Here is a 25,085-nt window from a genome sequence, read left to right on the forward strand (position 1 = left end):
GTAGGAAAAACTTTGCTTTTAAAAAATCAACAGAAAATTAACTGAAATATAAGTACATCAGAGTAAATTATCAAACACGTTGCTAAGTTCAAACTGCTTAATAATCAGAACATTTATTTTATTTTTAATCTCTCTCAGGGACAAGGGAATATTATTCTGACAAACAACTTTAAAGAGAAATTTCCTTACAACCCTCTTCCACTTTTCCTCCCCTTCTTTCCGACCCCTCTTCAGTTACATAACAAAAACAAAATATACCACCAGATATTTTATAAGGTTTCGTGATTTTTTTTGTAGAATTGTTGCTTAGAATAGCTACCCCTGAATTTTTCTACCAAGTTTTGGTTTCATATCTATATTAATGACACCTATTCAAAAAATATGTCTGTTTATCTATTCATCTATCTATCCATTCATTATCTATAAAAACATCTATACATCAATATATCTATAAGCTGTTCTTTATATCAATAAAGCCACTTATTCATCTATCTATCTATATATTAATACATCTATTCATCTATCTATCTATCACACAGCTATTTTATCTAAGATCTATCTATCTATAAGCTGTTCTTCATCAATCTTTCTATCAGTAAAGCTACTGCATTTATCTATCTGTCAATTAATCTATCAATCTATTTAGGTCATATCTGCCGGGGAAGAAGTAACTGTAAACTATATCATTGTAGAAGCTAGATTCTCAAATAAAGTAAGATATTTATTTTTACAGGGCTCGGCAGCTGTGCATCAGCCACGACTAAGCACTAAATTTAAACCCATTTGAATGCTTTGAATTTCTTTTAAAAAGGGGGATTTCCATATTTGAGTCAGGTTTAGACTTCCAGCCGATTATTATAATTGTAAAAGGTTGATTTCTTTGAGGCTTACAGGCTGCTGACGCGCGGCTGCCAAGCCCTAATTTTTTATAAGTTCGTATATATAGTATCAAATTACAGACAATTTTCCATGGTTATTAATATAAAACCATAGAATTAATGCCTGTTTTTATAGCCTGGCCATTCGGACTGTCGGGACTAACAAAACTGATTTCAATCTTAAATTTTCATTTTAATATTCGCGGAAAACTGTTTACAATACGATGCGATAAATAACTGTTTTGTGTTTGTATTATTAAATCGTAACAAAATTATTTTGAAACTACAGTGAAATAGAATAAAGCAAACTTTAAGCGTAAGCATTTCGAATAAAAATCTAAAAATATAATTTAAGAAAAGATGTTTTCATTCTTAAAGTGACTCGTAAGCAATTCCTTTCATAAAAGTTTTCTCCTATACATAGCAATTTTAAATACTTATATCTGATGCACTAGAATAGTTATTTATAGCATCTTATTATAGACAATTTGCCGCGGGTTTTAAAAGTTTTCTCGCAGGCCTGGGCTAACAAAACTAATAGTAAATATTTAGCATATTTAAACTTTTTCTTGGAAAGAGAATGATGAGACCATTTATACCTCCTCCCCCTACGAAAAAAGATATTTATAAGGGGGTTAAATCACATATTTCCGGAGTGAAATGTAAATAAAATCTGTTATGTAAAATCCAAGGACTAAAATTATTAATTATTTTGTTGTTTCTGAGATCTTAATTTAATTCAGAGTGCCAGATTGAGGAGATTATTAGATGGTTGGGGGTTCACGTAAGTAATTTTTACAGGCAAAGCTTTTCTATGATTAGGGTCAGTCCGTTCTTTTAATTTTAATTTTTGAAATAATGATTTCTAGGTCAACAATGTTCAATATTATTGGCGAAGCAATAAATAATCAATTCTTTAAAATGTCCCTAAACAGTATCCTGTATTGAAGTAATTCTGCTTTAAATTTATACACAATTCTGTTTAGATTTGTAAATTAATATTTTCTGACGACCTACAAGTGTACTAATGTTCGTCTGTTCTACAGTTTCAGAGCTACTAGTTTTAATCACTACTTGTTTTGAACCACCCAATTAAAAATCAAAGTACCCAAAGTTTATTAACCAACGAATAATTTAACGTAGTTATAAATCTTTGGTTGCCAGTGTAATTTACAGTTCAATTTCCACTTCCTCGTTAATAATAACCAATCCTTTTACAATGGTACCACTACCCTCTTTAGAGAAATCACCCCTAGAAAAGAAATACATATGTGCCGCTAGAGTTACGCTAGGGGCGTAACTGCTCGTACACAATATTTTGACAGGGCATATTCACGAGTTTTCCTAATCTAGGTTATGTCAAATAACGTTTTTTTTTGTTACCAATTCAAAATTTTAGCTGACCTCAGCTGAAAATGAATTAAATGTACTTTTCCCTAAAGATAAATGTCTAGAAATATGTCGATATAAATTTAGCCTAATTGATCAATAAATATTGATTAATCCTCTAATTTAAAGCTGTAGGTTTTTTTGTCGGTAGCTTGATATATCGATAAATACTGAATTGATTGACTTCTCCATTTTATTAAAGCTCCATAAATGTTCAGGAAGGTTTTAGGCAATTACATTATATTTAAGTTTTGTGCATTTTCCTGCTTTGCTTCTAGATGCTATGGGCGCAGCCGCTAGTTATTATATAGTGAGATTGATATAAACTTAACCTATAATATGAATCAGTAAGTTTTTTTTGTCAGAATAAAAACTGCTACGAATGTACTTCTAATCAGGACTTGGGGCTGTTTATTTTACTATTCGTTAGCTTTAAGTACTTTTATAAAAAAAAAATTTGATAGGATGGTTCAACAAGTTGATATTCAAAACGTCTCAACCACTAATTGTTTAATTTTGTGTATCATCATTGGAGGATGTACAACATTTTATCGTTCATTGTCTTATCCCTTTAGATCCCTGACTTGTAACCGTAATTTAATTTAGGTGTTGTTGTAATCTTTGTGACTTCAATGATGAACATTCACAATTACAGGTACACTTTTCTTCGGGCGTTAAAAGCGTAAAAGGATTGTATATTAGTCTTTATTTTTTGTGCAGACAAAATTAGTGGGGTGTATCTGCCCCCCCCCCCCCCCTCCCCTAGCTGCCCCAATACTCTCATTTGACAAGGGTCTACACCACGCTGAAATAGCCAAGGGGGGTATCAGGGTCACACACCCCTGCACCAATCTAGGGAAGCCCTTTTTTTTACTTTTTTGGGTGGCTGAACACCAAGGAGGTGTCTTTGTGTCTGTTTATATGTCCGTATGTATGTCTATTCTGTGCTTCAACCTACAAAGCTCTTCTTTGCTCTTATCTATTTGTCCTTGTATATTTTAAACTATTAAAGGGAGTGTGAACGTAAAAATTTCTCATCTGATTATCAAATCTTAACATTTACTAAGCACATTTCACTACACTGATCAACCAAAAATGTCCTATTCACAAAAATATCCAGAAATAATGCCTTGATTTTATGGTATTTTGAGAGGGAAAAAGGAAAAAACAGGGAAAATCTGAACGTTATTGTTTCTTATAATGTTTGTAGGGATATTTACCTTGTCATATATAGTTGAAACAATTTACTTACTGTTAAGGATTTATTTTATGCTATAAAATTGCAAATTCGTTTTTTTATAACGTAGTAATTAGGCAATAAAGACATATTTTAAATTCGTATTATTGACAAAAAAAATACCTCACTGTCTACAAAGGGTTGAATCTCATAGGTTATATAAAATAATAATATCCTTTTTTATTGTGTTGAACAATAAATAACCCACTTTGGAGAATTAGTTTACACTTTTATCAGACTGTTTATAAAGAAATATTGCGTCTTTATTATTTACAAATTTGTAATTAAAGGTGGGCGAGAGATGGGCCATTTAAAGTTAATTGAATACTAATAAAAAACCTGTTTCTGGCTTTGTTATTGTATTTGGTTTTCAATAAAAAAATATTGCTTATTTTATCAATTTCTAAGTAACTATACATTGGATTAAAGCAAGGATTATGTTAAAAGCCAGCTTAACTGTTAGGAAAAATCTAGAACTATGTGAAAAAGTTTAATTTTAGCTATAATGGGAGAAAAAAGCAATTTAATGCACATTTTATATAATACGGAAAATTTCTTCCTTTCCCCGTACCTTATAAAAATCGTCGGAAAAAGCCGTTTTTTAAGCAAACAAAAGCGCGTTTTGCTCTATCTGTGAGATATTATGAATGAGATAATGTTAAGATTTTATATTAAGATGAGAAAAATTTACGTTCACAGTCCCTTTAATCGATGTATTACTAGATATTAGTCGTCAATTTAAGTTGTATTTCCCCTCGCTTTTATTTGTCGGGCCGTTTATCCAGTAGGAGGGGAGGGAATGGGGTAAGGTAGGGGGAGATCGTTATTTTAGCTCGCTACAGAGTTCACGTGAACATGAAAATCTGGTGTAAAATCCAAATAATATTATATCCATTAAACTATTGTAGATGAAGGAGGACAATATCAAAGCGGAAATTGTCAAAACTCAACAAGAAATGACTCAAGTAAGATTTTTAATAGTTATTTATTCTATTTCATTATTCGTTAAATTTGTCTATAATATTTTTTTTATATGGCTGAGAAACGGTTCTAATCCAAAGGATATCAATCGTTTTCGATACTGGAAAGGTTTTTCCAGAACGGCTCCAACGCTAAAATATCCCCAAGCAAAGCTGTATCCTATAAATTTAATCATCTTAGGCTCACTTATCCAATGGATGCTTATTAGCAACAATTGTGTACACTTTCAACCCAATAATATAGTCGGATTGTTCATATTCTGTGTTTGTATTGGTCCAAAAAAATTCTAAGATAAGATATAGGTACTGTAGTCAAAGGGATAAGAGATAAGACAATGGCCGATAAATTGATGTACATCCCAAATGATAAAACACAAAATTAGCCCTTCTATAGATTACAGTTAGTGGTTGGGACGATTGGACAATCAACTAAATGCACCAACCAATCAAAATTCCATAAGAGTCCACAAGGTTGTTAAGCAAACAAATAAGAAAACGTTATTATAAATAGCCCATTGGAAGGATAAACGAACATTAACACTTGTAGAGTGTCAGAACTGATTAAGAAGAATATTAATGCATAAATCAAAACAAAATTTGTTGCAAAACTGCTTAAGAACATGTTACTTTTTCAGGAGACATACTTACGTTTTTAGGATTTCATGATAGAGATGCTTCGCTTTTAACATTGTACCTTGTTGTAATAGGAATCAATATACCAAAAATCAGATGAATCTCAAAATTGAAACATACAAAAAAATGTTGTCAAAAAAGTAAAAAATCAGCATGTTTTAAATGGACTTTTTGATAATGATTATAGAGTTGTTGCGCTTTCTAAGTCTTACCTAACTGTTATATGAATCATTATGCAAAGTTTGAAATCAACAGGACAATTCTAAACTGTTTAAATTTACAAAAAGAGCTAACAGTTATGGACGGACCCTAATCATATAAAAGCTTCGCTTTTAAATTTTTTTTTTATGTTTTAGGAATGTGATAAAAACCCCGCCCTTGTTAACTGGAGAGCCCTCTGTAGGTGAGTAATTAAACTAAAATAATAGAGGGGGCACGAGCTATATGTTACTCTATCCACTGTAGGTGAGTAATTAAACTAAAATAATAGAGGGGGCACGATTTATATGTTACTCTATCCACTGTAGGTGAGTAATTAAACTAAAATAATAGAGGGGGTACGAGCTATATGTTACTCTACTCTCTGTAGGTGAGTAAATAAACTAAAATAATAGAGGGGGTACGAGCTATATGTTACTCTACTCTCTGTAGGTAAGTAATTAAACTAAACTAATAGAGGGGACACAAGCTACATGTTACCCTACTCTCTGTAGGTGAGTAATTAAACTAAAATAATAGAGGGGGCACGATTTATATGTTACTCTATCCACTGTAGGTGAGTAATTAAACTAAAATAATAGAGGGGGTACGAGCTATATGTTACTCTACTCTCTGTAGGTGAGTAATTAAACTAAAATAATAGAGGGGGTACGAGCTATATGTTACTCTACTCTCTGTAGGTAAGTAATTAAACTAAAATAATAGAGGGGGCACGATTTATATGTTACTCTATCCACTGTAGGTGAGTAATTAAACTAAAATAATAGAGGGGGTACGAGCTATATGTTACTCTACTCTCTGTAGGTGAGTAATTAAACTAAAATAATAGAGGGGGCACGAGTTATATGTTACTCTATCCACTGTAGGTGAGTAATTAAACTAAAATAATAGAGGGGGTACGAGCTATATGTTACTCTATCCACTGTAGGTGAGTAATTAAACTAAACTAATAGAGGGGACACAAGCTATATGTTACCCTACCCTCTGTAGGTGAGTAATTAAACTAAACTAATAGAGGGGACACAAGCTATATGTTACTCTACTCTCTGTAGGTGAGTAATTAAACTAAACTAATAGAGGGGACACAAGCTACATGTTACCCTACTCTCTGTAGGTGAGTAATTAAACTAAACTAATAGAGGGGACACAAGCTACATGTTACCCTACTCTCTGTAGGTGAGTAATTAAACTAAACTAATAGAGGGGACACAAGCTACATGTTACTCTACTCTCTGTAGGTGAGTAATTAAACTAAACTAATAGAGGGGACACAAGCTATATGTTACTCTACTCTCTGTAGGTAAGTAATTAAACTAAAATAATAGAGGGGGTACGAGCTATATGTTACTCTATCCACTGTAGGTGAGTAATTAAACTAAAATAATAGAGGGGGTACGAGCTATATGTTACTCTACTCTCTGTAGGTGAGTAATTAAACTAAAATAATAAAGGGGGCACGAGCTATATGTTACCCTACCCTCTGTAGGTGAGTAATTAAACTAAACTAATAGAGGGGACACAAGCTACATGTTACCCTACTCTCTGTAGGTGAGTAATTAAACTAAACTAATAGAGGGGACACAAGCTACATGTTACTCTACTCTCTGTAGGTGAGTAATTAAACTAAAATAATAATAGAGGGGACACAAGCTATATGTTACTCTACTCTCTGTAGGTAAGTAATTAAACTAAAATAATAGAGGGGGTACGAGCTATATGTTACTCTATCCACTGTAGGTGAGTAATTAAACTAAAATAATAGAGGGGGTACGAGCTATATGTTACCCTACTCTCTGTAGGTGAGTAATTAAACTAAAATAATAGAGGGGGTACGAGCTATATGTTACTCTACTCTCTGTAGGTGAGTAATTAAACTAAACTAATAGAGGGGACACAAGCTATATGTTACTCTACTCTCTGTAGGTAAGTAATTAAACTAAAATAATAGAGGGGGTACGAGCTATATGTTACTCTATCCACTGTAGGTGAGTAATTAAACTAAACTAATAGAGGGGACACAAGCTATATGTTACCCTACCCTCTGTAGGTGAGTAATTAAACTAAAATAATAGAGGGGACACAAGCTATATGTTACTCTACTCTCTGTAGGTGAGTAATTAAACTAAACTAATAGAGGGGACACAAGCTACATGTTACCCTACCCTCTGTAGGTGAGTAATTAAACTAAACTAATAGAGGGGACACAAGCTACATGTTACTCTACTCTCTGTAGGTGAGTAATTAAACTAAACTAATAGAGGGGACACAAGCTATATGTTACTCTACTCTCTGTAGGTAAGTAATTAAACTAAACTAATAGAGGGGACACAAGCTACATGTTACCCTACCCTCTGTAGGTGAGTAATTAAACTAAACTAATAGAGGGGACACAAGCTACATGTTACTCTACTCTCTGTAGGTGAGTAATTAAACTAAACTAATAGAGGGGACACAAGCTATATGTTACTCTACTCTCTGTAGGTAAGTAATTAAACTAAAATAATATAGGGGGTACGAGCTATATGTTACTCTACTCTCTGTAGGTGAGTAATTAAACTAAAATAATAGAGGGGGTACGAGCTATATGTTACTCTACTCTCTGTAGGTGAGTAATTAAACTAAACTAATAGAGGGGGTACGAGCTATATGTTACCCTACCCTCTGTAGGTGAGTAATTAAACTTAACTAATAGAGGCGGCACGAGCTATATGTTACTCTACCCACGGGGAGAGGACCTTGTACCGACTTTCAATTGGGTCTTTGAATATCAACTAATAGCGTCTAAAATATAAATACAGTCAAACGCTACAAAAGAGCAGAAAGCTATTTGCTAGCAGACGAGAATGGTCTCCACTACTTTAACCAGGTAGTTGTCTGGGTTATACATCTATACTTATAACATTTATTAGTGAGTATCTAGCTATCTTTCTATATAGAGGCGTAAGGATGTGGTGTGTATCCAACTCCCGTAAAAAATTAAGGTATCCACTCACCTAAAACATCTAATATTTTTTCCTAAGGGCGATTTCTCTTGCAGGTTGGTGGTTCCCAACCATGAAATAGCTATAAACCTTCCTAGGACCTATGAGAAGCTACATTGTAAAGGAGAACTATATCGGTTCAGTGGTTAACGAGATCCTTCGATAGAGACAGACACAAACAGAGTTCCTGTTACTTTTATATGAAAAAAATGTTCAAATTCTATTTATATTTTGAATTGCAAATGAAGCAAACTAAAATAGTTTGAGCTGAAAGGAAAAATCGATATATTATTACTTGGATGTTGCATTAGATTTTTCATGTACTCTGATAAACTGATACTCGCAGCTGTCTTAAATAATATAACCCCCCCCCCCCCATTTACTCCTTCAACCCAATCCCATCCCCTCGTACAGGATGAATGACCAATAAATGAGGTCCAAAATAGCAACCCAAATGGACCACAAATTTTCCCCTGTCAATATATCCACGTTTACTATATCCATTATTGTCAGACACTTTATTTTGACACGCGGCACGCATATTATAAATGACCATTTCAAAGTACTTACAATATTTTTACTTTAAAATGTTTAGGTGAAAATAATAAAATTTATCTACTAAAATAGCTCAATTTATGTGTTTTGTAAGATCTTGATAACTACAAGATTAATTTCAATTTATTTGAATTATTTCTGGGCATTTGAAATAGAATTCTTATTTTGTAGAAAACAAAGAATGGGTTTAACATTATCTGAATAATCTAAAAAACTGCTCTGAAAAGCAAACCCAATTAGTCCAGTGGATAATTTTTTTTTACTTCAGACAAATAGAAGAAATATTGTAATGTCCTGATGTAAACTGTTAATTTACCCACGTTTTCCTCAGGGAGTAAGGGAGGGGACAAAGGGCAATTATTTCAATTTAAGAGTTTTGGCTGAAAGACAATGAAATCCAGATTAATCCAGAAAATATGGAGGAAATTGTAAAGGGAGAGTTAATAAATACAGAAAACTATAAAATAAGAAGAAAGTTCCAAGAAAAAAGCATTCATTTGAAAATTATAATACCAGCACATCAGACTTACGTAACCATTCTGTAATTAATAACTAGAAAAATCTCCCTGGAACCCATTCAACCCATAGCCCCATAACCTAAAATTTAATTGGGTTCTTAAATTGTTTTTTAAACGAATATCACAGTAAAGTTTTTATCTATGAAATGATATTTTCTGGAGAGAAAAAAATTGTTAAAACCAGCCACATCATAACAAATTAGGTGTATTGATACTTGTCTGCTATATTCAAATCTAACACACGAGTGCGCGGCATTTTGTGCGCTAGTACCCAAAGTCAGTCAGAAACTGCTAAATTCTTGTACATTCCCTTTAAGCCAGTACCCAAAGTCTGAGACTCCTAAAAATTGAATATTCGATCCATTGACCCCTCCCTTACTCCCTGCGTTTTCCTTCATTGCTTCTGGCAGGGAATCTAAAGGGATAAGGCCTTTTAATAGATCTACATTTCAATTGATGATGCACAAAATTACCCCGTCTGTAGATTACAATAAGTATTAAACGTTTGGTAACTCAACTTATTGAACCAACCAGTCAAAATTTAACAAAAGTCACCAAAGTTGTTAAATCAAAGAATTAGAAACGTTATTAGAAAACATTGGGAACAAGTGTAATCAACTTAGCAATGTCCTCTTCCTCCATGATAAAAATTATTCTTTTTTATGTTTCAGTTTACAGAAAGAAATTCTGGACCTCGTATCTCAGCTAATGTCTGCTCAACTATTATTATTCAGGTAAATCACAATTTTTTACAGTTCGGCTTTAAAACTGACAATAACTGATTTTCAACCATACTGAAAAAGCATGTATAGCATCGGATAACAGACAATTTTCTATGAGCATTAGAATGAAAATAATAATATCAATACAAAGTTTGTTGGCACGGGCTTTTTCATTTTGATATCGGCGGAATGCTGTCCATAATTCGATGCGATAAATAAGTATTCCAGTATGACTCTTATCCTATTTTTTTCTATTGGATTGAAACCGGTTACTGCACGGCTTCGAAACAGAATATTATCCGCTTCATCGTATTACAGACAATTTCTACGAATAATTAAATGGAAATCATAAAATTAATCTTAAAATTTTCATGTTTAATACCAACGGAAAGATGCAATAAATAACTATTATCTTTCAGAGAATATAATTCCCTGGTCCACCTGTCCCAACTTGCCAGAAATGAAACTATGTTGAAACAGGTATACAAAAAATATAAAAATAATATCTTTAGGTACCTTGCCAAATAAATATTTTTGCCTTATTAATAGGGTAATGCTACTCTATAATTAGGGTAAGTCTGGCCATCCATTAGATATGTCCATGATATCTCTGAGTAAGTTTACAAAGGAGAATATAAGATGTCAAGGGCGTTTTTGGGGTTATTTTTTTTTTGATTAATTCCTAGATGTTTACGGTTTGTATGTTTTTACATAAAAAGGACAGTAGTTTTTTCTTCATTTCAAATAGGCACCATTTTCCATGAAAACTAGACTTGTTTCTCCAAATTAACACATTTCTTCGGGACTTTCTGTATTATTATTATTAACCTAACAAATAAAATAAAAAATGAGGAAACGGTGTATATTTTTATTTTAAATTTCGTTTTAAAAAGAAAAAGGTTTTTTTTTGTTAAAAATTTTGTTTGGGGAGGGAGGGATTTACATCCAGGTGTTAGATGAGTTTAGGTTTCCTCCTGGATCCATCTATGACTTCAATGTAAAGGAGAATTATATCAATCCAGCAGTTGTCTAGATCTTTAGCTACAGACAGATAAAAAATCAAAAGACATCCTGATTATTTTACATAAGGATTATTGATTATCTTATTTTACAGGCGTTGGAAGAGTGGGAAGAATTGTTGAAAAAGTTGAATGTTGAAAGAGCTTGGAAAGATTTTAATATTTGTAAAGGTATAGAAAATATATAAATAGAAAGTTAAAATTTGATGGTAAATTTTCCCTTAAAATTCTTGCAATGATTAATATTATAGAGTTGTTACGGTCATAGCTAACAAAATTGATAGGTCTAAAGGACTGACTTTAGTTATAGAAAATCTACACCTTAAGACATGACTTAATAGTATAGAGGGCTTTGTGACGCTTCAGGTACAAGTGCTCTCCACGTCATCTTTGAACATACGTTTTGAATTGCAGTGTAACGCGCTAAATCGCCCAGGGTATCAGACAACCAACTCTTTGATTGCCGACTTTTGTCTGAGAAGTCCCAACTGAGTATGGTAATGAGTTGCGCCTATTTTGGGCCAAGGAATTCCACATACTCTAAATATATATGTACCGCATCTGATATAGCAACAGTAGAAACCAGTTTTAACGTCTTTAGTCATGGCGCGGAACTATTCTAATAATATTTACATAATATTTCAGATAAGCTAGAAGAATATTCCTCAATGTTGAAGAGTAAAAATCCTCCCAAAGATGAAGAAATCATGCAGTTCCTATGGCTTATGTGATAATTCTAATATTAATAACTTAAGTGAAAACATTTCAGTATAATTTGAAGTTAAACAAACATATAAAATGTGAAATATCAACATGTGTTAAATGGACGTACAGACTAGCTGGTAACGATTATATATTAAATCGTACCTAAATGTTACAGGAATCATCATGCAAAGTTTGAAGTCGATAGGACAATTCTAACATGCCTAAATTAACGAAAAAAGCTATCTGTTACGGACGTACGGATGGACCGACCCTATAATAGAAAAGCTTCGCTTTTCATAACCAAAGTGAAAACATTTCAGCATAATTTGAAGTTAAACAAACATATAAAATGTGAATAAAAATCAACATGTTTTAAATGAACGTACGGACTATCTGGTAACGATTATAGAGTTGCTACGCTTTTTAATCGTACCTAACTGTTACAGGATTCGCCATGCTAAGTTTGAAATCGATAGGAATACTCTAACCTGTCTAAATTTATGGAAAAGGTTAACCAGTTCAACGGACCGACTGTCCCTAATCATAGAAAAGCTTCGCTTTTAAAAATAACTAAAGATAAGTAACTTAACTATTTTTTTCATATAAAAATAAAACAAACCGTTTAAAAGTGAAAAAAATACGTTATTGCCAATAAAATTAAAATTAATTACAAAGTTTGTAAAGTACTTATATTTGACGCTACACTCCTTAACCGAACTTTAGATTTTAAAATGTCCCACACATTAGGACAATCTCTTAGAGGGGACTTTGATAATAGATTATTTGCAAAGTTGTGTAAATTTACATTTTTGGACATTACACTAAAAAAATTAAGACAAGAGTGAAGTTTGTATTTGGATATTTAGTGTAATTTGACCTATTATCTTAAAACTTGCAAAATAAACAGCTAGGATTTTGTTCTTAACGGATTCTAACTACCACTAGGTCCTCTTTGAACGCCCGAATTGTCCGAATGTAAGGAACATTTTTTTAATCTTAAGTTCGGTTAAGGAGGGGTATGTATAAAATCTTTAATTACAAAGTAAATATTGTTGGAATTTTGTAGATAAAATTACTATTCCTATATATCAATGTCAATATTGAGTATTTCTAAGATAGGAGTAATTAAACCAATCAATATCCGCTGGATTAGAACCGGTTTTGTTAGCCCGGGGTTTCGGCCCTTTGGTGCCAACAAAACTAGTATTTATCTTATAATTTTGTCTATAATATGATGCGATAAATAACTTTAAAAGATACTTAAAACTGAAATCGTTAACAAAATATGAAATGAAATTATAAATGAAAGGGGAAATGTTGTATTGTAGATATTTCGTAATCAGATTATTTAGGTCCCTTAAAACAATTCTTTAAAGCTAAAATAGAAGTTTTGGTTTCCTAAAAAACATGTATTATAATGGCTAATTGAAATAAGCATCTATATCAAAATTCTATTTATTGGTATTTTTTCTAATTTCAAAATGTCCAAATAGATAGGTATAGTTTTTATTTTATGTTATTGATTATTTTTAATTCTAATCCATGTTTCTAGGAATCTTTATTTAAACTATTAGAGGTGGTTTCTTAAAAAATATAAAAATCGCTAAAACGGCTATGGTAGCCAGATCACAAAATTTTATTTTTTTTTTACAAAATTGTCTATATATTTAAAGAAAAGTGTTAAAAAAAAATCATAGTAGGGTTATTAACATATGATAAAATTAATTTTGGTTGATTTTTTTATATGATTTTGAAGGATTTTTTTTCCAAAGACAATTTTGGTGATCTGGCTACCATTTTTTAAAAAGAATCCACCCCAGCCTTCTATTATGTTTTTAAGTGAAATAGATACTTGAAATAGGAAATCTCGCCAAAAAATATTGGTAAATATTGCTCTTTTAAAAAGTTGAAAACCGTCCATTTAAATAATTTTTTTATTTATTACAAAGCATATAAAAATAAATAAAGTTCTGTTAAAAATAAACAAATGTAATGTACCATTAAAACTGTTTCACAAAATTTTTTTGCTATTTGAAATTGTGTTGCTCATATTTAACAAGCATAAATATTTCAGTATGGCTTAAAAACCGATTAATATCGGCTGGCTTAGAACCGTTTCTCCGCCATACTGAAAATTCATGTATTGCATCGTATTACAGAATTTTTCTACAAATATTAAAATAAAATCATAAATTAATAGTCTGGACCTTAGGCCCCACAAAACTGGGTTTAAACTTATAATTTTTTATTTTAATATCCACGGAAGACTGTCAATGATATGCTGCGATAAATAACTATTATGATATTTAATGCAAAGTATATTTTTACAAATGTATAATTTATATTGTAGTTATAAGTTGTATATTTATGTAATCAAAAGCTAATAAATAAAAATAAATAAAAAATGTTTAAAATTAAAAACTTTCTACGATTGAATTAAAACAAGAAAGCAAATAGGAAGCATTGCATTACTTTTAGATTATAAATATATAAAATAAAAAGTGGTAAGTTTAAAAAATCTTAAAGGTAAAATTTTATTAACACATTTATATCCAAATTTTTCCCTTCAATTTCAGGACTCTATGTAATACTAGCGGCTTCTCCCCTTGATAGAAAGAAAATATAAAAAAAATTGGGGGGGGGGTTCATTTTTTCTTGGGGCGATTTGTCTTAGGATGTTGCCGGCAGCCATTAGTCTTTACTTTTCAAACTTTTTATTTGATTTAGGGAAAATAGACCTACCAAGGATTACTCATACCAAATTTCATCCTGAAATTCGGATTCTAAGTGCCATTTGCGCATTGATTACGAGATGGTTGCATTAAAACACCCCCCTCCCCCACCTTATTAACCTTCCCAGGACCTAAAAAGCTATATTGTAAAGGAGAACCAAATCAGTTCAGCGGTTAGCGAGATCCTTTAGTACAGACAGACAAAAAGATCCTTTATTTTTTATAAGGATTAATGAGACTTATAGTATTTACATGATTATGCTTATATACTGGTTATAAACATATGTCATATGAATATGGTTTCCTTCAAGTCTAGTATGTTTATAACAGCTTGGTACTAAGGTAAATCTGAGGTAAATTCTTCCCAATTTGATATTCCTACAGTGGCATCAGTCACAAATCTGAAATAGTAAACTTATATAATTTTGAATAAACTAAAGTATTTACTTTCTATTCTTTAATATTATAATGTATATTAGTTTCAATGTTATTGAAATAAAAACCTGCCATACTTAAAGGTAAGTAATATAATGCAAATTAATTGTTGTTATCTAATGGCAGATAATTTTGTGTTATAATTATCAAGTGGTCACTATAAATATGTTAAGCTTAATAATGTTTTTTTTTACAAATAATTTTGTGACAAATTTACCTATATAACAAATATTACTGAGCCGACTAAAGAGGGATCTTTGTTTTCCATAATCTACAGGGTGATTCAGAATAAAGTGCGTTTCCCGATTTTCTGATTCAACTAGAAGGAACATTATACTTAGAAAAGGTGTTTTAGAGCATAAATATTTCAAAAGGTTTCATATGATGCATTTTTTCTGGTAGAATTTTGTGCTTTAAGGTTGGTTTTAAAAAAATTAATTACTTGAAAACAACATCTTAACACGACAATAAAATATTCTACCGATTACACTAAATGTGTTATCAAGTGGACACTATAAATATTTTAAGCTAGATAATGTTTTTATTAAAAATAATTTTTTGACAAATAGTACTGAGCCGACTAAACAAGGAGCCTTTTTCCATAATATATATCAATTATAATACATTATCAACTAACTAATCACCTGAATTTTAAGTTGGATTTAGTTTTTAAAGTTTAGCTTATATCTTTTATTTCATATTAGGTATTTATCTGAAATAAATATATTATAGTAAAACAAGACATACAAATATCAATACAATAAAATATACTCTAGGTAATCATTGGGGCAATAAGGGGGGGGGGGAGGGGTAATTTCAACCATCTCGTAATCAATGCGCAAAATTCTACTGTATTAAGAAATATACCTTAAATATTATTTGCCCATTCTCATTAAAGTATTTACATTATTCTAATTTTAAATATAGTAGATACATATTTAAGTACTTTTAAAGCATTAGATCTAGTAAAATTAGAATATGACAAATATAGAATATTAATATTAATAATACATTAAAATTTACAGTATTTTCATTATTGATAACAATGTCTATAGGAGTAGCTGGGTACTAAGGCAAATCTGAGGTAAATTCTTCCCAATATTTTTTCACCAAATCTTCTTCTTCAACTTGCATTTTATCAATTTCTGTTTTTACTTGAGAAATATTAGTTTTGTCCTCCTCCTTTATAAATACTTGTTCAAATTCAGGATTATCAATATTTTTGTCACTAATATCGATATTTTTGTCACTAATATCGATATTGTTGTCACTAATATCAATATTATTGTCACTAATATCAATATTGTTGTCACTAATATCAATATTGTTGTCAATAATATCAATATTGTTGTCAATAATATCAATATTGTTGTCACTAACAGATATATTATTCTCACTAGTATATACTTCATGAGTCTTAGCATGTTTATTTCTGTTGCTTGAAGTAGTAAATGCTTTACCACAAACACTACAGGAATATGGTTTCTCACAAGTATGTGTTCTCATATGTTTATTTCTAGCACCAGAATGTGAGAATAATTTTTCACATATTTTACATGAATATGGTTTCTCTCCTGTATGTGTTTTCATATGTTTATTTCTAGCACCAGACTGAGAGAACAAATTTCCACATATTTCACATGAATATGGTTTCTCTCCTGTATGTGTTCTCATATGTCTATTTTTATTGCTTGAGCCTGAGAACGATTTATTACATATTTCGCATGAATAAGGTTTCTCTCCCGTATGCATTCTCATATGAGTATGTTTATGACTTGACTGTAAGAATGATTTGCCACAAATTCCACATGAATATGGTTTATTTCTAGTATGTGTTATCATATGTTTATCTTTATCACCAGACTGCGAGAATGATTTACCACAAATCTGACATGGATATGGTTTCTCACCAGTATGTGTTCTCATATGAATATCTCTACTTTGAGCTGTACTAAATGTTTTTCCACAAATCTGACAAGAGTTCTTCTCTTTTCCACTATCCATTATTCTATGCTGTTATATAATTATAGATATTTGATATTCCTATAGTAACATCAGTCACAAATCTGAAATTGTAAACTTAAATAAGTTTAAATAAAACAAAGTGTATACTTATTAATTCTTTCTATTCTTTGCTATTATTATGTATATTGCTTTAAATGGTATTAAAATAGAACAACTGCAATACTTAATAATAAATAATATACTGCAATACTATAAGTGAGTCTGATATCCGATATAAAATAATTAGAAATATCACACGCCAGGCTACAATTGAATCAAGATAAAAGTAAGTCCCGAGCTCTGGGACCTATGTATGGTGAAATTAGACATAAAACCATGATGATTTCAGGTAAAACCAAAAAAATTCAGCGGGGTCTTTTTGAGAAAATTAGATTTGAAAATTTCAAGTTAAATTTTCATCCACTATGAGTTACCGCTCAATCAAATCATGACAAGAAAAGCAAAGATTATTTATTTTAACAACTTTGCTTTTAAAAAGTTCTTCATAAGTTCTGAAGGGAGTTAAGAGGGGTGGGGGGAAGTTTTGACACATTTGCGTAAACCTGGTACCTAGGCTTTATCTTTGGACTGAGAGGATAGGTTATAAATGATAAAATCATTCTTATATGATGAATTTCACGAAGTTTTAAGATTTTTTGGATAGACCTCCAGGTTCCGGAGCTGCAGGCCTCCAGGTGGTCTCTGTACAGGTAAAAATGAGAAAAAAAAATTTAAGTTACAAATTAACTTATAAAACAAAATATGCATTTTTTTTCTTCAAATATGTGAATAACATTGAAAAAGATGCATATTTTTTTTTATTAGTTGACCTGTAACTTAAAAAAAAATTTTTTTTTTCATTTTACCTGTACAGAGACCACCTGGAGGCCTGCAGCTCCGGAAACTAAACTTAAAATACTTACCTAAATGTTACGATCTTTATAGTTTCAAGTTCTGACTTGTGCAACAATATTTCCTCACCTGAAAAAAAGAGTATTACATAAAAAGATTTAATAAGGATATAAAATGGATTTTGTACTGGCAACCAAATATAGAGGGTATAGGTGGGCCATTATTGTGGTCAAAAATAGTCCAAGGTGGGTGATAGCAAATTCGGACAGCACCCATTGTATGATATCTTCAGCAACATTTACTCGTTTCATGGTGAAAAGGTAAAAAGATTTACCTAAAAAAGATAAATCTAATTAATAAAGATTAAATAACTATTATAGCCTTATTTATAACAACATAGCTAAACTTATTTAAAGAACATTACAATTGAATTATAAGTTACAATTGACTAGATAATTTAAAGTAAACAAAAATTTAAGTTAAAATAGACCAAGCTACATTCACTAAGTTCAATAGTTCAAATTTGGTTGATATTAAATCTTACTTCAGATATCAGGGTTTGTAAGCTTTCTTCTAATTGCATAACTAGGCTCGTAGAGGGATGACCAGCATCAGAAGGACAAAGAGAGGGGAGCTTCATGCAGACAAGTGGATGACTAAGACTGTCAAAGAATTAAAATGTCTGTAGTCAGGGGTCTCTCAACGGATCATCAGAAAATCTTCAGCCTTGAGTTATTACAATATAACAAATGTAGAGTAGCATTTGGTCTGGAAAATTATCACTTATAACATGGATAAGAAAATAAAAATATTTAAAAATTTAAAAAAAAATTTCAAATAAAACTTTAAAAAAAACTTAAAGATTTCATTAAATTTAATTTGCTTAATTGAAAGAAGTATAAAATGTATAAAAATGTATAAAAGTATAAAATGTTATGTGGCATTTAGTCCCATCTGGGATAAGGAATGGACTTAATTTCCCAGACCTTTTTTCCGCGGAAATTTTGGGGAAATTTTGTCCGAAAATGAAAATGTTTTGATAAAACTTCTGAAAAAAATGGACAAATTTAAAGTACAAAAAGTCCCTTTTTAGGGAAAAAAGATACAAAAACAATTTTTGAAATTTTAGAGAATTAACAATTAACATAATACAATGGAGAGCATGAATCATACTAATTTTCTCAGGATTTAATATCCAATAGAGTCAAATGAGTAAACAGTGCAGCAAGATAACATATTCTGCTTAAATGGTCATAAAAAAGGGGATTGATACTTTCAGCGTCATTACGACTACAACAGATTTTATTAATGATATGATTGTAAATTTAAGTTTCCGATAAATAAAACTAGAATCCATGCCTGTATAGTGATCTAGGATATTTGATACAAAAGGGGATGGTGAGGTCAGGTCAACTAACCACCTTAAAAATTAGTTAAGACGGGAAAAACTTGTTTTTAGAGGGAGGAGGTTTTTTTATTGCAATTTTTCTCAGTAGAATGCCCTTCTCAATATACCTAGATAAAATAATTCTTATGAATTGTAATTCCTAGATAGTTCTAATTTTATAATATTATTGTCAACAATATACACATGTAGTACATTTAATTTTATCCAGAAGAGGAATATTTACAGAAGCGCCCCTTCCACTGCATCTAACTATGGGACACTTGCCCTAAGTGGAGACAATTATGACTAAAGCTAAGTGGGGGCAAAGCATCAATAACACAAAGCCAAAAATCAAACCTAGACTTCAATCTAAAGAAAAAATGGTCTAAAGCTTACCTCAAAGGAAAAATCTTAAGCTACAGACAAAAAATCTTACTAATTTACAAATATACCTTTAGGGATGGCAATCCGTCAATTCTTTGGACCGGACTCGGATTCTTACAAGAATCCGTCAAAAAAAAAAAAAATGGCGGATTCCCGCGAATTCCGGATTCTAGCAATATTTTAAAAGGCTTTTTTTAATTTAAAAAAAATTAAGTGCTACATATGTCTTTAAAATTAATGTTCTTTGTGTTCTCTATAATTCACTTCCGAGAATCAAACCAGATTTTAAAAGATTTTATATGTAATGATGATATTCTTTGCCTTCAAAAAGCGGGAGTAGAAAGAAAAAACTCAAGACGCTAATTTTACCCTACCAATTAAGAATCCGAATCCGCTATTAAAAAACGGATTCCGGATACAAATTCGGATTCCAAAATTGACCAAAAATTGGGCGGATTCCGGATTTGGATTGCCAACCCTAAAATATAATTACTAGGTATATATCTAGGTTGTTAAAAAACCTTTTTTTTGAATTGGTGGAAGAAGTGAATACTATATAAATACTTTTTTTAAATAGGCATAAAAATTTCCACTAACTAATCACCTTAAGTTATTCAGACAACCTTGGATTGAGTTCTTTATAATTTAGATCATTTCTTTCATTTTATTTTATTAATCTGAAAAAAATATATAATTAAGTAACATGGGAAATCCAAATATCAATATCAATAGAATAATATTTACACTAGGTAGGTAATACTTTTGTTAATAATTATAGACATGTGTAAATGTTAGTTCAATGACTAGGGGTCATGTTAGATCCTAGGTTGCATTGAAAAGTCCCTAGGATTTTATGTGGCTTCAGTCATTGTTGATACAGCGTCATGTTCATGCTTTGGTTGCATTAATTGTCGCAATAACACCGTGACCAAAAAATAACGAAACCTTAACTCTCCACCCTTAAGTTTGACGTGTAAATTGCCCACAGGTTCTAATTAAAGTGTCAAGGAAACTGTTGGAAAGGATGACTCGAATCCGCGTCATACCAAAGACGTTAATAATGGTCACATCGAGTCAGAGGCGAATTATACTATCCACACCTCTCCGCAAGAATCCGCAAAGTGTGTTGATAAAATTAAGGCCTATATTTCATGTTTTCATTTACAGTTAAATCCTTCTTTCCCCTTCTTCAGAGATATTTAATTTTTTTTTTAAATTAAAAACCTTATCATTAAAATCAGTACGACGACTTTCAATTTTTAGGACTAATATATTGCCTATCAAAAATATATTATATTGAAATACGATTATTGACAATTAATTAAATTATCTTTTAAAATGAAAAAAAATCTAAACTTTTTTTTATATCCCTGAAAATTTTACCTTTATAAATTTAAAATAAATAATTGTCTGCTAAAATGTTCACAACATAACCTAAATGTTCATATAAATAACTCCCAGTGGTAAAAAAATAATAATATTAATTTGTTGTAATTTATAACAGATTTTTAATGCATTAGCGTTCGTATTTGATTTTATAAGAAATAATACTATAAAAAACGTGTTATTAGGCAATTAGCATTGGAGTTTTTTTATTACAGTCAAAGCAGTGCCGCATTATTTTGCGGTAACCAAGACGAAATTTAAATTATCTCCCGCAAACATGTATTCAATTTGCAAATGAAAAAATAGGGCCCAGATGCATGCAAAAGTAGAATGTGAGAACTTTATAAGCAGGCAATTAATTTGTAGTTATTAAACAAATTGTACATAAAGTTGCAAAATTACGTAAATACTGTTGAAGAACATACATTTGAATATAGAGATGCTTCGCTTATAAAATTGTTGTGAGTAATCTAAAAATCAGATGAATATGATAATTATATCAACAAAAGCTGTTAGAAAAGTAAAAATCAGCATTTTGTGGTCAGAAATATATAGCTTTTTCGCTTCCTAAATCGTACCCAACTTTTATTTGAGTTTTGTTCAATAAGGAGGACATCCTACTTCTTATATTTTAGGCTGGAAACTAAAAATTTTAAACTAAAGCTTCATGAAAAAAATTTCATGAAAAAGTTTTCCCGCCAACCACCATCTGCGGCGGAGCTGCTAAGTACAACTGGTTAAGATGCGGAAAGGGGTCCTACTTTTGAGGGTTAAAGACTGTTAAAGATATATAGTTTTTAATTTAAATTAACAGGGTTCAACAGCCGCGGGTAAGCCTCAGTTAAATCGTCATATTATATCTTTAAAATTAAGCTGAAAATCTAAACTTGTTTCTTAACAGACAATTCTCCTTATAAAAATCTTATTTTGCACACCTGCGGAATTTTAGGCTTGTGCGCGGCTGTCGATCCCTTGAAACTACTATTCGTAGCCCAACATAAGAAAACGATATATTCTTTGATAACAGCTGATTTGATAAACAATATTTCCTTTTAATGAAAAAATATCTATTTTAGCAAAAATCATGTTTTAAAATTTTTTAAAAAGTTATACAGCTTAAGAAATAAATATAAATAATTTTTATTTAACACCTTTTTTTATTTTGCTGCCTTTATAAGGAAATATTTAATATATTTGAATCGGCTTAATGCAATTTTTTTTCTTTTTTTATTATTATTCAATACATATGAAAAAATAACATTTAAAAATCTCGCCACAAGAAGATTTAACAAACAAAACATTGATTTTAAGTACGATTTGATTTTTAAGTTTTAGAAAAAGTATAGAAATATTCAAAGTTAAGTGTTTGTTTACATTTTGAAAAAATACATTTGCCCTGTTCTATTTGATTAGAACTTTTCTAACAAACTTTCTTTTATAAAAGATTAATATTTTTTAATGTTTTTTAAAACATATTACTTTAGTTTGGTTAAAAGTTTATTTTTCTATGTGATATAGGGGTTGCAATTTTTTTGCAAATTACGTTTTTTGGCTTTTCATTGAAATAAGTTGCACAATTCTGGTTTTTACTGTATAAATTTATTGAATGACTTCAGAAAAACATATTATAATACTTACATTTACTTTTTTTTCTAACAATCTGTTTTTAAGGAGACTTTTTATATCGCTGACATAAATGGCATTATTCTGCAAAAAAATATCTTTTTTTTGCAAATTTAAAGATATGAAAGTATTTAATAAATGGTTAACTTTAATTTTTATTTTAGCAAAATGGATTATTGTTTCTTATAAGATGAAAATAAGGTATCGCAAATATTTGTTGCAATTTGAATGCGATTTTATTGCAAATAGGAAGACATAGGATTTTAGTTTTAACAGATTATGATTCTGGACCCAAAATTACATAGGACTGAAGTTTTCCTTTGTTGATTGCTGAAAGTTAAAGTTTCTTGCTCTAGAATCGCTATGTGTGGTACCTACCTGCATTGTTCGGCACAGTACATAAAAAAATTGCAGAGTAGCGGGAATGCCTTGGCCCCAAACAGGCGCAACTCAATACCATGCACAGTTAGGATCTCCAGAAAAAGATCGTGCAATCAAAGGGTTTGTTGTCTGTAATGTACTGTACTACGGGTATGAGGTGAAGGACCAAGAGTCTGGCCTTGAGTTGACAAGTTGACTGTTCAGTCCAGGTGCAACTTACCCACACGACATTAACATTAACAAATGAAAATAGGAACCATTTATACAAAATTGAAAAAAATTTTCTTGTGGGACATTACATTGCAATCAATAATTTCTAACTTGTTTGTGGAGTTTTAACTATGTAAATGGTTCTCTTGGAATATTATTTAATTCAACCTAAAAGAACCATTTCAAATTACTTTATCTTTTACTAGCAGCTATGAAACTAAAGTTGGAGGAGGGGGAAAGTCCATTGGCTCTTTTTAAATCTAAGATACCCTCCTCAAAATATTTAAAAACCTTCCCTGGACCTATAAAAAGCTTCACTGTTAAGAAGAACCATATCTGTTCTTTGGTTAGCGAGATCATTTACTACAGACAAATAAAGCTTATTACTTTCTATAATAGGATATCAACAAGAGGAAGGAAGGTTGTAATATAATAGATTTTCTATTTAAAAAAAAAGATATGTGTCAAAGGGGGTAAAAGGTGGTAACTCGTGCCACCACATACCAGCAATTTTATTTTGGGTGCTACTCCCTTAGTTTTAGAAATAATTGAGTAAAATCTTTTTGGTTGTGTCACTAATTACCCCAAGTTTTAGTATCTTTCAAACTCATTTGATACTACGTTATTTTTTTCAAAAAATTTTCCCCTTACAAGCAAAAATAGAATATTAATATTAATACCTAATACATGTAAATTTACAGTATGTCATTATTGATAACAATGTCTTTAGTAGTAGCTAGGTACTAAGGCAAATCTGAGGTAAATTCTTCCCAATATTTTTCCACCGAATCTTCTTCTTCAACTTCTATATCAGCATTATCTGTTTTTACTAGAGAAATATTAGTTTTGTCCTCTTCCTTTATAAATACTTGTTCAAATTCAGGATTATCAATATTGTTGTCACTAATATCAATATTGTTGTCACTATTATCAATATTGTTGTCACTAATATCAATATTGTTGTCACTAATATCAATATTGTTGTCACTAATATCAATATTGTTGTCACTAATATCAATATTGTTGTCACTAATATCAATATTGTTGTCACTATTATCAATATTGTTGTCACTAATATCAATATTGTTGTCACTAATATCAATATTGTTGTCACTAATATCAATATTGTTGTCACTTATATGTACTTCATGAGTCTTGGCATGTTTATTTCTGCTGCTTAAATGAGTAAGTGATTTACCACATACATCACATGAATATGGTTTCTCACCAGTATGAGTTCTGATATGAGAATCTTTACTTTTGGCTGTGGTGAATAATTTACAACATATTTCACATGAATATGGTTTCTCTCCAATATGAGTTCTTACATGAAATTTTTTATGATGAGGTAAAGAAAATGCTTTACCACATATTTCACAAGAATATGGTTTCTCACCAGTATGGGTTCTCATATGTCTTCCTTTGTGATCTGAACGACTAAATGATTTACCACATATTTCACATGAATATAGTTTCTCACCCGTATGTGTTCTCATATGTATGTCTTTACATTGAGCTGTGGTGAATGATTTACAACATATTTCACATGAAAATGGTTTTTCTTTAGCATGTAATCTAATATGTTTATTCTTATCACTAGATGTAGTAAATGTTATATTACATATTTCACATGTATAAGGTTTCTCTCCTGTATGTGTTTTCATATGGTAATCTTTACTTTGAGCAGTGATTAATGATTTACAACATATTTCACATGAAAATGGTTTCTCTCCAATATGAGTTCTTACATGAGTTTTTTTATGATGTGGTAAAGAAAATGCTTTACCACATATTTCACAAGAATATGGTTTCTCACCAGTATGGGTTCTGATATGTCTTTCTTTGTGATCTGAAC

At 30.8% G+C, this 25,085-nt stretch overlaps 2 protein-coding genes across 3 annotated transcripts in view; one reads left to right on the top strand and one right to left on the bottom strand.

The window, feature by feature from the left end:
* Positions 1-13,436, top strand: part of LOC145334044 (N-lysine methyltransferase SMYD2-like) — a 43,486-nt gene extending 30,050 nt beyond the window's left edge. For both annotated transcript variants that reach the window (XM_080179321.1, XM_080179322.1), the window contains 9 exons: positions 647-712; positions 1,622-1,662; positions 2,874-2,922; positions 4,413-4,469; positions 5,474-5,520; positions 10,062-10,124; positions 10,532-10,592; positions 11,227-11,302; positions 11,777-13,436. In XM_080179321.1, coding sequence (XP_080035447.1) covers positions 647-712; positions 1,622-1,662; positions 2,874-2,922; positions 4,413-4,469; positions 5,474-5,520; positions 10,062-10,124; positions 10,532-10,592; positions 11,227-11,302; positions 11,777-11,862 — 546 coding nt within the window. In that variant the 3' untranslated portion in view covers positions 11,863-13,436. The remainder of the gene's footprint in view (positions 1-646; positions 713-1,621; positions 1,663-2,873; positions 2,923-4,412; positions 4,470-5,473; positions 5,521-10,061; positions 10,125-10,531; positions 10,593-11,226; positions 11,303-11,776) is intronic.
* Positions 13,437-15,720: 2,284 nt separating this feature from the next.
* On the bottom strand, positions 15,721-17,062 carry LOC145333671 (uncharacterized). Its single transcript, XM_080178879.1, has one exon. The coding sequence runs from the start codon at positions 17,005-17,007 to the stop codon at positions 16,072-16,074; it is 936 nt and encodes a 311-aa protein (XP_080035005.1). The 5' UTR covers positions 17,008-17,062; the 3' UTR covers positions 15,721-16,071.
* Positions 17,063-25,085: the final 8,023 nt, after the last annotated feature.

Source organism: Acartia tonsa, chromosome 12 (genome assembly GCF_053477335.1).
Source record: "Acartia tonsa isolate MP-2025a chromosome 12, ASM5347733v1, whole genome shotgun sequence".
Lineage (NCBI taxonomy): Eukaryota > Metazoa > Arthropoda > Copepoda > Calanoida > Acartiidae > Acartia > Acartia tonsa.